At 45.7% G+C, this 11948-nt stretch overlaps 1 protein-coding gene across 1 annotated transcript in view; it reads left to right on the forward strand.

Moving 5' to 3' along the window:
- Positions 1-6990: 6990 nt before the first annotated feature.
- The window catches only part of LOC311244795 (voltage-dependent calcium channel subunit alpha-2/delta-4-like), a gene marked incomplete at both ends in the record, with an annotated part of 181251 nt that continues 176293 nt past the window's right edge, over positions 6991-11948 (forward strand). The window contains one exon of the mRNA XM_084334483.1: positions 6991-7112. Coding sequence (XP_084190609.1) covers positions 6991-7112 — 122 coding nt within the window. The remainder of the gene's footprint in view (positions 7113-11948) is intronic.

An 11948-nucleotide genomic window follows, 5' to 3' on the forward strand; every position in this document is an offset into this window, starting at 1 on the left:
AGTTTTGTATATTGTATACGTCACGAGACCGCCACCATCTTAGTGTAGGGGACAACCAACAGGTGTGTACGAGCCAGAGTGAGCTCTGTTTTTAAATAGTAGTAACATATAAACATGAAAAAGGCATGTAGGCTACTTGAAGCCTCCAGTGCACATTATACACTGAGAATGGACTATATGGCGAAGTAGCTAGCAGCTAACATGTATCTGCTGTTTACAGCCTCACAGCCAATACAACTTAATTGACTATATTTGTTCCTTATTCTCACCTGTTATGAAATGGGTAGAGCAGACATACGTATGATTTGACTTGTATTGGGGGACCAGTGTCTGCTTTGATCGACTCTCCCGTCTGCGTCTGTGCCCTTGATTATGTTTAATTCGCCGGCGCTTTCCGATCCGTACGGTTTTCTGCACTAAATGAAGCGTAAACAATTTACCCCGGGAGTGAAATTTTCCCCCACGCCGCTGTTGCGTAGCAACAACAGACAGGAAGTTGATTTCGAGAATGGTCTTTGATCTTTTACTCCTTTTACTCAGTCTTTACTGTGTGAAGCACAATCTCAGGAGGCTCATACAGAACCAAGCGTCTCACTATAATGTACATGTACCTTATATATGTGACAAATAAAACAAAACTTGAAACTCAATAGAGACCAACTCCAAAAAGTGTCACATCACAATTTGAATGTCTCTGTACTCTGGTTTCCAGTTTAGGGACACAGCTGTCTATGTCTAAAAAATACTAACCTTTGTACTGTCTTTTACTATGCACTCTGCTACTTAGGAACCAACCGTGGCAGGGCTGTCCCCGACTAAGGATTTGGATGGTCGACTAGGATTGGCCAACATTTGCCGTTAGTCGACTATTGGTCGACTTAAAAAAAAAAAGAGTAGTATAATTTTTTTTTTTTTTTTTATCGTTCCATTTGGGCTGTGGGGGGTGAAGCTTAATGTCTGAAGGAGTTGACTGAAGGCTTGTTGTCCTCTGCAAAATCATGCAATTGGTCCACTGATGGATACATCTTGATATTTGTCTAGTCTAGTGTGTTCATTAGACGGGTGAAATCCTCTTTCAGTGCCTCTGTGCCTGTTTTCGTAGGCAGTTAGCCTCTGGTATGCGTGCCATTAGCGTTAGCCACGCTTCTAGGCCTCTTTTCTTTTGGAAAGAATGATAAAAAAAATAAAAAATATTAATATTAATATTTTTTATTTAATTTTTTTATTATTATAATCGACTAAGAGGTTGGCCAGTCGACTACGGCTCCTTTCGACCGATTAGTCAACTAATCGATTAATAGGGGTCAGTCCTACTACCTACTATGCTAATATGTCTTCTCTACTATGCAGTATGCACTCAAGTTCGACACTGTTTGACGAACACTCGTACTGACCTTTAGCTGCCAGAGTTGTGCCCTTCCTGCTGACCTTTTGTACAGAACTTGGAAGTCACTTTGGATAAAAGCGTTCAGCCAAATGACTAAATATAAATCTATGTCTATATAGACATTGATTGAACCGTCCAAGATCATTGGAATTGCACAATAATCTGTTTTAGGATCTTCCCTTTAACCCTTTCACTGCCGCACTGCCAAATGGTTTAACCCTTTCACGGCGACAATACAGACGGTTGACCCTTTCACTGCCACGCGACAAAGGGTTAACCCTTTCGCTACCCCACTACAGAAGGTTAACCGTTTACTATCACACTACAGACGGTTAACCGGTAGTGAAAGGGTTAAAAGGTGATAAGTCACCCTCCATTCCACAATGATCTTGGAAGTGTATTGGAAGCCGTGTCGTCCATCAAGGTGCCCTCAGATCCAGATCCACATCGATCTCTTTGTGGGCTCTTCTCACGAATCGAATCATCAATCATTAATAATGAGCCACGCTGCGACATGATGTCACTGAAACCACAAATCCACCAAACGGTTTGGCTTGCTGCGGGTTGTGTAGATGTATAGATCTGTATTCCAATATGGCAACCCACCGCACGCAACACACTCAGAAGTTGCATTTGTGCCAAGCGCTCCATTTGTCAACGCTTTCCCTCGGAGATCAATTCAGAGATCAAATCACTGTTCTATACAGACTGCATTTGAGAAGAAAATTAGATCTGGAGGTGAGATGTCAAGGAGCATATACCGGCTTAGTTTGCTGATTGGGTTTTGAAGGGATTAAAGTCCCCCTCGTTTAGGCGCCAGACTGACTGAACACACTGCGTATCACTGAGCGCCACAACATGGACTGAAACACCCGTCTGATGCCACGTTCTGTAGGTTTGACCGTGTTACTGTCCGAGTCGCTCTGGTTCATGTCAGTCGGGCCTGTGTGTGTTCTAGTGTGTGTACACAGTTTGTGTGGAATACTGTGTGTGTGTGTGTTTTAGTATGTGTGCACAGTTTGTGTGGAATAATGTATGTATGTATGTATGTGTGTGTGTGTGTGTGTGTGTGTGTGTGTGTGTGTGTGTGTGTGTGTGTGTGTGTGTGTGTGTGTGTGTGCGTGTGTGTGTGTGTGTGTGTGTGTGTGTGTTCTAGTGTGTGTTCTAGTGTGTGTACACAGTTTGTGTGGAATAATGTGTGTGTGTGTGTTTTAGTATGTGTACAGTTTGTGTGGAATAATGTATGTGTGTGTGTGTTTTAGGATGTGTACACAGTTTGTGTGGAATAATGTATGTGTGTGTGTGTGTGTGTGTGTGTTTTAGTATGTGTACACAGTTTGTGTGGAATACTGTATGTGTGTGTGTGTGTGCGTGTGTGTGTGTGTGTTTTAGTGTGTGTACACAGTTTGTGTGGAATACTGTATGTGTGTGTGTGTGTGTGTGTGTGTGTGTCTGTGTGTGTGTGTGTGTGTGTGTGTGTGTGTGTGTGTGTGTGTGTGTGTCTGTGTGTGTATGTGTGTGTTTTAGTGTCTGTACACAGTTTGTGTGGAATACTGTATGTGTGTGTGTGTGTGTGTGTGTGTGTGTGTGTGTGTGTGTGTGTGTGTGTGTGTGTGTGTGTGTGTGTGTGTGTGTGTGTGTGTGTGTGTGTGTGTGTGTGTGTGTGTGTGTCTGTGTGTGTATGTGTGTGTTTTAGTGTCTGTACACAGTTTGTGTGGAATACTGTATGTGTGTGTGTGTGTGTGTGTGTGTGTGTGTGTATGTGTGTGTGTGTGTGTGTGTGTGTTTTAGTGTGTGTACACAGTTTGTGTGGAATACTGTACGTGTGCCAGTGCTACTTGTTTTTTTTACCTTTATTTAGCCGGATCAAACATTAAGAACAGGTTTCTTATTTACAATGTAACGATCTGGTCCAAGAGGCCCCAACAGGAATACAAATATATATATATATGTAACAGTGTTAACAAATACTTTGTTATAGTTCAATTATGCTAAACTTTAACATTATCTGTGCTTCATAAAAAACTTGTTAGTGGCCAAATATGCACTTGTGTTTCATATTTATTTATTTATTGTCTAGTAGCACTCGTTTTTATTATTTAGTTTTATGGAATTGCTTGGTTCATGATTAAAAAACGATTAGCATGCTAAGCTAGCTGCTGTGTTAAATAACAGCTCACTGATTGATTGATTGATTGATTGATTGATTGATTGATTGATTGATTGATTGATTGATTGATTGATTGATTGATTGATTGATTGATTGATTGATTGATTGATTGATTGAAAACGTTATTAACAGATTGCAGAATGGGTACAATACAGTACGGCTCAATACACTCAATTGTTAAGGGGATGCGGACCAGAGAAAGACTTTCGTCTTGTTTACATCAGGGTCCCCCATCTTCAATGCATCATATGACACTAACATGGAACATGCTGTGTCTGAACAGGAGATGATCAAGGCTGTCTGTATGAGCTGTGTGTCCCAAATTGTGTCTACAGGTATGTCTTCTGTGTAATATTGTTTATCTGGTTTTACGATTAATTTCGATTACGATTATTCAGGCAACGATTCAATGCATCATGAAATCTCTTCATTTGACCACGATTCGATTCGATTTGATAAATTTTCTATTAATTTTCGATACATTTTCTATCAGTTAATTCCCCCAAAAATTTTGAATATACACAAATGTGGCTGCAGGGGGAACTGATTCACTCAGCATGAATGGACTATAGGTCAATAAAAACAATACACAAAAAAAACATTACAAACATTTATAATATATATATTTTTTTATTTCGATTAATTTAGATTATAATCGATTCAAATCGATGCAGTTGAATCGTCACATTAGAATCGATGCATTTAGATTAATCGATGCATCTTTACATGCACCCCTAGTCTTTTGTTACATATAAAAAATGGGGCTTTAGAGGGAAGAGGTTATTATGCTATTTTGTAATGTTGTGTACTGTATTGTCTTATTTGAAGTGACATATTTTACGAGGAAATGTTTTTATTTTATTTGTATTTCTGTCAGACTTTGTGTAAAACTAATTCCATATACGACCCATGTTTGATAAGTCTGTCAGCACAAAGGAATCCTTTGCTGAGGGAGATGTCCCAAGGCTGTCTGTATACTGTACCTCATGAGCTGTGGTTGTGTGTCCCAAGGCTGTCTGTATACTGTACCTTATGAGCTGTGGTTGTGTGTCCCAAGGCTGTCTGTATACTGTACCTTATGAGCTGTGGTTGTGTGTCCCAAGGCTGTCTGTATACTGTACCTTATGAGCTGTGGTTGTGTGTCCCAAGGCTGTCTGTATACTGTACCTCGTGAGCTGTGGTTGTGTGTCCCAAGGCTGTCTGTATACTGTACCTCATGAGCTGTGGTTGTGTGTCCCAAGGCTGTCTGTATACTGTACCTTATGAGCTGTGGTTGTGTGTCCCAAGGCTGTCTGTATACTGTACCTTATGAGCTGTGGTTGTGTGTCCCAAGGCCGTCTGTATACTGTACCTTATGAGCTGTGGTTGTGTGTCCCAAGGCTGTCTGTATACTGTACCTCATGAGCTGTGGTTGTGTGTCCCAAGGCTGTCTGTATACTGTACCTCATGAGCTGTGGTTGTGTGTCCCAAGGCTGTCTGTATACTGTACCTTATGAGCTGTGGTTGTGTGTCCCAAGGCCGTCTGTATACTGTACCTTATGAGCTGTGGTTGTGTGTCCCAAGGCTGTCTGTATACTGTACCTTATGAGCTGTGGTTGTGTGTCCCAAGGCTGTCTGTATACTGTACTTTATGAGCTGTGGTTGTGTGTCCCAAGGCTGTCTGTATACTGTACCTTATGAGCTGTGGTTGTGTGTCCCAAGGCCGTCTGTATACTGTACTTTATGAGCTGTGGTTGTGTGTCCCAAATTGTGTCTACAGAATAAAACCACACTCTATTGCTCCAGCACCTGATTTCGTTTTCGGTCCTCATCATAGAATCATACACATAAACAAATAAACACATGCACAGCATAATGTACAAAAAAGAAAATAAACACAGGGAGGACTATAACACTGTAAGAAAAAAAAGCTGCAAGAAAACGGTAAATGTCTGGCATCAATGGTTGCCAAATACTTACGGTCAAATGACAGTAAAATCAAATACGTTTACAGATTACAACCTTTATTTAATGGTTAATATTTTGATAAAAGGTAATTTACTGTATTTTATGGCATTTACACTTAAAGTAGAAAAACAAAAGTAATCTGTAAAATAATACAGTGAATTTCCTGTGAAAAAACATACTTTTTTTTACAGTGTAGGAAGGGGGTGAAAGTATGTATATTATGTGTGTGTGTGTGTGTGTGTGTGTGTATGTGTATGTGTGTGTGTGTGTGTGTGTGTGTGTGTGTGTGTGTGTGTGCGTGATGCGTGTGCGTGTGCGTGTGCGTGTGTGTGTGTGTGTGTGTGTGTGTGTGTGTGTGTGTGTGCGTGATGCGTGTGCGTGTGCGTGTGCGTGTGTGTGTGTGTGCGTGCGTGTGTGTGTGCGTGCGTGTGCGCGTGCGTGTGCGCGCGCGTGTGTGCGTGCGTGCATGTGTATGTGTGTGTCCAGGTGCGAGTGTGAAGATGAATGAGTGCGTGTGTGTGTGTTTGTGACGGAGCTCCACTAGATGTCCCTTCAGCCAAACCAAACCGTCGGGGCTGTTATTTCACCACCACTGATTGGATGGAGACGAGCCTGTCTCCAGAAATCACTATAATCCTCTTAGATAAAAACAGACCCCTCGTCCAATCCTCTGCGTCGATCCCCCCCCCCCCCCCCTCCCTCCCTCTCCTCTCCCACGTTCCCTCCCTCCCTCCCTCCCTCCCCTACCTCTCTCCACCCCTCCCAGCCCTCTTCCCCTCTCTCTCTCTCCTCTCTTCTCCTCACGTCGGGTGGGTGGGAGGGGACTTTAATCCAAGTAGATTACGTTTGTAAATTGGGCGACAGTATAGAGAGGCGAGCGGGTGGAACTCTGCAAAATCAATGGCTGTTTTTCAGCCTGTACCTTTTTTTTTTTACCAGGGATATCTGCCCCCTGCCCCGCGGGGGGTAACGGCACAATCTGTCTGTTAGGAATATGATCCGGTCACTGGTTCTGGGGCTGATGACTTCTCCTGACCGGTAGGTGCTGAGATAACGGACCCACCATGTGACGGACCTCATAACTTCCTGGTCACCTTTGATCAAAGAGTCTGTCTTTTTCCTGCCTTGAAGTTTGGCTCTTCTTCAGGTCTCGCCCGGACACCTGTCATAATTCGGGAAAATGGGGTCACCGGTCTGGCGGGAAGTTTTCCAAAGAACGAGAAGATAAAACCAGGATAAACGGTATAAACGATGACAGCAGCTCTACGGGAATTTGCGGTGGACGTGGTGGAGAGCATTCAGGGTCACCCGTCCGTCTGACCTATAGTCCACAACGGAATTACCGGACGTTCGCTTTAGCCATAACATGAGAAGAAAGCCTTTAGTCTCGTCGTACTCCTTGGGATACTCTTGATTTTTCGGGAGCTGAAGGTGAGCGGGTCGACGGCGGCGGAGTGGACCTTTGAAACAACGAGCTGTGGATCTGATGGTCGGAGTGACGGGCCGGATGGGGGGTCGGACCTCAGGAATGGGACCGGCCGTGCGGCTGCTAGGCTTCTGCTGGCTGTGGATTACTGTACAAGCTCAGATGAAGATCCCACCGGAGACGTGAGTGACCATGCTGCACCTTCAACCCTAGACCTGATCCTAAACCCGACCCTGTGAGCCCGATCGCACCCTTCTTCTTGCAATGTTTCCAAATGGTCATGCTGATGTGTTGAATCTAGTCTATATATACATGTATACTGTGAGTATGTGCCCTATATAGTACACTTGCGACACATTGGAGGGAGTCTAGCTGTTCTCGCCAGCCCCTGGTTCTCAGTGGTATACAAGGATGTTCAAGGAAGTTGGCAAGATTGGATATATAGGTCCACACACCCTATATAGCCAGACGCTGAGACCTATAAAAACAAACCGAATTTCCGTGTATATATCCATCTATGCCTATATATACCCGGCATGTAACTTTGATTGGTCTTCTAATAGTATTTAATTCACGTTTGAGTGAAAACAATTCCTTGGAGTTTATTTTCCCGATGACATAGAATAGAAATGACTCATTAACATTTGTCTGCATCCATAATAAACTAGTAGCTTGCACACATGTCACTAAATGGAGATGATTAATAAAAAGGCTTGATGAGAGATGATAATGGTGTGTGGCAGCATGGCCTATAGAGAGGTTGACAAATAGCTGGACACTGCAGGGGGGGTGGCTGGTATTACAGTGCCACCCACACCCCCCCCCCCCCCACCCCCCATCTCCGCCACTTAAAGCAAGGCACTGAGTGGCACTGCAGACTATACCCTGCACTCTGATCTCTCTTAACTCATTAACTGCCACGCTGTTTTACCATCTTTAATAATACCTGGCGCCAGCGTTTCAGACCGTTTTTTAACGATGTTTGTAGTAGACCCATCGTATATTCCATATTATAGCTATGGAGACATACTATGGCTAATTTGAAATGCTTATGTTTATACTCCCAACGGGGGAACAAACCGTTTGTTTCTACAAACGTCCGTTCCTGCGCCACAACCCCAGCAGCCTAAAGAGTGGCCATTTACCCAAAATACATTTTCTATAGGAAGCGAGATATCGCGTCTTTTGTGAATCATGCGCCTGTCTTGGCCCGGCGGTGAGATTTTGAGTTGGACCCCGCGAAGTATCTGTAATCCATAAACGTACCTCGTCCATGTTGTGCGCCGGCGAATTTGCAAGAAGGAGGCTGGGAGGGAAGAGCGGCACTATGAGGAGGCGGAGCTAGCCCTTCAGCTCTGCGGCCCCGCCTCTGCTTTCGATCCCTCGCCGCGTATATATTACGAGGCCTCTTTGTCCGGGGAGACGACGTGAACGGACCCGGTGTGCCCGGAGGTCTGACGATGTCGTCGTTCGGTCCATCGAAAAATATGCAAATATCCAGTAATCCGACATGTGAACCGATGTCCAGTAGCTCTTGTATTGTCTCGTGTACAAAGGGGTCAGCGTGAATATACCGGGCGAATAGACGGAACGTGTAGTAATGCAAATAATAGTTGATCTGCCGTTTCTCTGCCGGCGAGACCAAGAGCTGCCGCGGTGCCCTTGCTGAAAAATATAGGCGAGACTGCCACCTATCGGGATTCGTTCGTCATCACAGTTTTACAAAATCCATACGGAAGGTCAAGGGGACCGTCTAGTGTCATAGTAAAAAAAATACATAAAACGAGAATACTCGTTTTTGGCGTTCAATGCATGGGCGCAGTCCAATGAGTTAAGAAATTGTATGCATATTAATATAATTATGTTTATAATTGCCTCGAGGCAATAGTTGAATTAAATAATGTAATCTTAATTTTTACTTTTTTTTTTTTTCATGACAACCTGTTTGGATTCAAAAGCAATAATATAGCGTTTAGCTGCTATAGAGCGTGTGGCTCGAGTGAGCTCTTTGAGCCGGCTGCAAGAGGCCCATTATCAACCGTCTAAACAGTTTTCCGCGGGAGTCGTCGGTCTGAGGCAGTTGTGCCGCTGAGCTGCTGCCGGCTCTTTATCTGCAGCTGGTCGTCCAGGGACCTGATTAGACATTGACCCTGATTCGCTCCCCTGTCCTCCTCTCTCGCTCAAACTGAACCACGTCCAACTGTCACCGAAATCACAGCATCCACACAGGCCTCCCATGAGCCACAATTAGGAGATTAAAAGCCTGAGTCCTGAGTCTGTCCTCTGGTTGCCCAACCTTTACCGCTCTCTCAGTCCCAATCCACCCATCAGTGGACGGCCGCCGCGCCAGAGACCGGCCAGCAGACCAGACCAGACCAGACCAGACGAGCGCGGGTTCATGTCATGATTTGTCACATAAACAATGCTGCAGGATTCCCCCCTCTCTTGTAAAACACAGCCTTCCTTGTGGAACTGAGTCCCGTTTGATCTGGGCAGCGAGAGGAGAACACCTCCTTGGGCCACGACACAGCAGAGAGTAGCGTTAGCGTTAGCGTTAGCTCGTGGCATGCTTCCCTGAGTCTCCACAACATAGCAGAGAGTAGCGTTAGTGTTAGTGTTAGCTCGTGGCATGCTTCCCTGAGTCTCCACAACATAGCAGAGAGTAGCGTTAGCGTTAGTGTTAGCGTTAGTGTTAGCTCGTGGCATGCTTCACTGAGTCTCCACAACATAGCAGAGAGTAGCGTTAGCGTTAGTGTTAGTGTTAGCTCGTGGCATGCTTCACTGAGTCTCCACAACATAGCAGAGAGTAGCGTTAGCGTTAGTGTTAGTGTTAGCTCGTGGCATGCTTCACTGAGTCTCCACAACATAGCAGAGAGTAGCGTTAGAGTTAGTGTTAGTGTTAGCTCGTGGCATGCTTCACTGAGTCTCCACAACATAGCAGAGAGTAGCGTTAGCGTTAGTGTTAGTGTTAGCTCGTGGCATGCTTCCCTGAGTCTCCACAACATAGCAGAGAGTAGCGTTAGTGTTAGTGTTAGCTCGTGGCATGCTTCCCTGAGTCTCCACAACATAGCAGAGAGTAGCGTTAGCGTTAGTGTTAGCGTTAGTGTTAGCTCGTGGCATGCTTCACTGAGTCTCCACAACATAGCAGAGAGTAGCGTTAGCGTTAGTGTTAGTGTTAGCTCGTGGCATGCTTCACTGAGTCTCCACAACATAGCAGAGAGTAGCGTTAGCGTTAGTGTTAGTGTTAGCTCGTGGCATGCTTCACTGAGTCTCCACAACATAGCAGAGAGTAGCGTTAGAGTTAGTGTTAGTGTTAGCTCGTGGCATGCTTCACTGAGTCTCCACAACATAGCAGAGAGTAGCGTTAGAGTTAGTGTTAGTGTTAGCGCGTGGCATGCTTCACTGAGTCTCCACAACATAGCAGAGAGTAGCGTTAGAGTTAGTGTTAGTGTTAGCTCGTGGCATGCTTCCCTGAGTCTCCACAACATAGCAGAGAGTAGCGTTAGCGTTAGTGTTAGTGTTAGCTCGTGGCATGCTTCACTGAGTCTCCACAACATAGCAGAGAGTAGCGTTAGCGATAGTGTTAGCGTTAGCTCGTGGCATGCTTCACTGAGTCTCCACAACATAGCAGAGAGTAGCGTTAGCGTTAGCGTTAGTGTAAGCGTTAGCTCGCGGCATGCTTCCCTGAGTCTCCACAACATAGCAGAGAGTAGCGTTAGCGTTAGTGTTAGCGTTAGCTCGCGGCATGCTTCCTTGAGTCTCCCCAGCAGCACGACACTATCTCGGGCCATGTGCTTCAGTATGACCCCCCTATGCTGCCCCACCGCCCTGGTTCATAGATTAATTTGTGCACCAGAGAAGCGCCAGCTATATATTCCCTGCAGCTTACACACTCTTCCATAACCACCATACTGACCCAAAACTGTCACACACACACATCAAAGCCACCCGGGCCTCTGCAGCTTATGCACAGCTTATGTGCATCCAAACCACACCATTGTTTTTTTTCTTTTAATAACCGTCTTTCTCTTTCAATTGCAGACAGACACAATGTTGTTCTTGGAAACCCCCCCCCCCCCCCCCCCCCCCCCCCTCCTCCTCCCTTCATATTGTACTCAGTGTCGGCTGTGGTCAAAGCCAACCGGCGCTATATTTAACTTGGCATGTAGTGTGTAGCCAGTGTGGTATCTCTCACCACATAGCCTGTGCCGCGGGCATATAGGCTGGTAAAGCTATGCCTCCTAAAATGTGAAAAAACGGAAGTACAGGAAGTACCGGCTACAGTTTCGACAAAACAATTATAGAAACGTGTGAAGTGCAACAACATTTCCTCGTTTAAGCCACTGCAGCGGCTTTGCCTGAAGAGTTTACCACATGACCGGGACATTCTATAGCTTGTTTGCCGACAGGATTCGGGAAAAGTTTGGTCCGTTCGGAGGCAGCTTCCAGGGGAAGTACATAACACCGGAAATTCTACCCCCCATACACACTTTCGCCCGTAGTTCTTTACCAGGCTTCATCTCACGGAGGAGATACAACTGGGAACGAGGTTACGGCGGGCAGCCGCACGGTGAGGAGGCGACGGTCCGGTGACTTGGTTTTATTGGCAGGAAGTGGTCCAAAAGGGGGAATGTGTGGCGGTTAGATAACGAGAGTGGCTCGCTCGCTCACGGTGGGCACACTGCCAGCCCCGCGGCCAGCCAGGGGGCGTCACGCTGGCTCACAGATGGCCGCGGAGGAGCCTCTGTGTTCCGACAGGAAGCTCCCAGGATGCTGCTATAGGACCCGCCCCCTGTGATTGGCGGATCACTGGCTGCCGACGTCACGATGTCACCACGGGGGGGCCGCGGTCAGCCAGGAATGTGTCCATGTGAGAGAGGAGCGCTCCTCACGATGATGATGACACCGTGGAAAGATACAATTTTCTACACGAGCGGGTCTGGATCTGAGCGGCGTCACGTTGTTTACAAAAGGCGCCCTTTTGATCAAATCAAAAGGAATGTATTTATAGGGCCCGA

The sequence above is a fragment of the Notolepis coatsorum genome, assembly GCF_963971535.1.
Source record: "Notolepis coatsorum genome assembly, chromosome: 18".
Lineage (NCBI taxonomy): Eukaryota > Metazoa > Chordata > Actinopteri > Aulopiformes > Paralepididae > Notolepis > Notolepis coatsorum.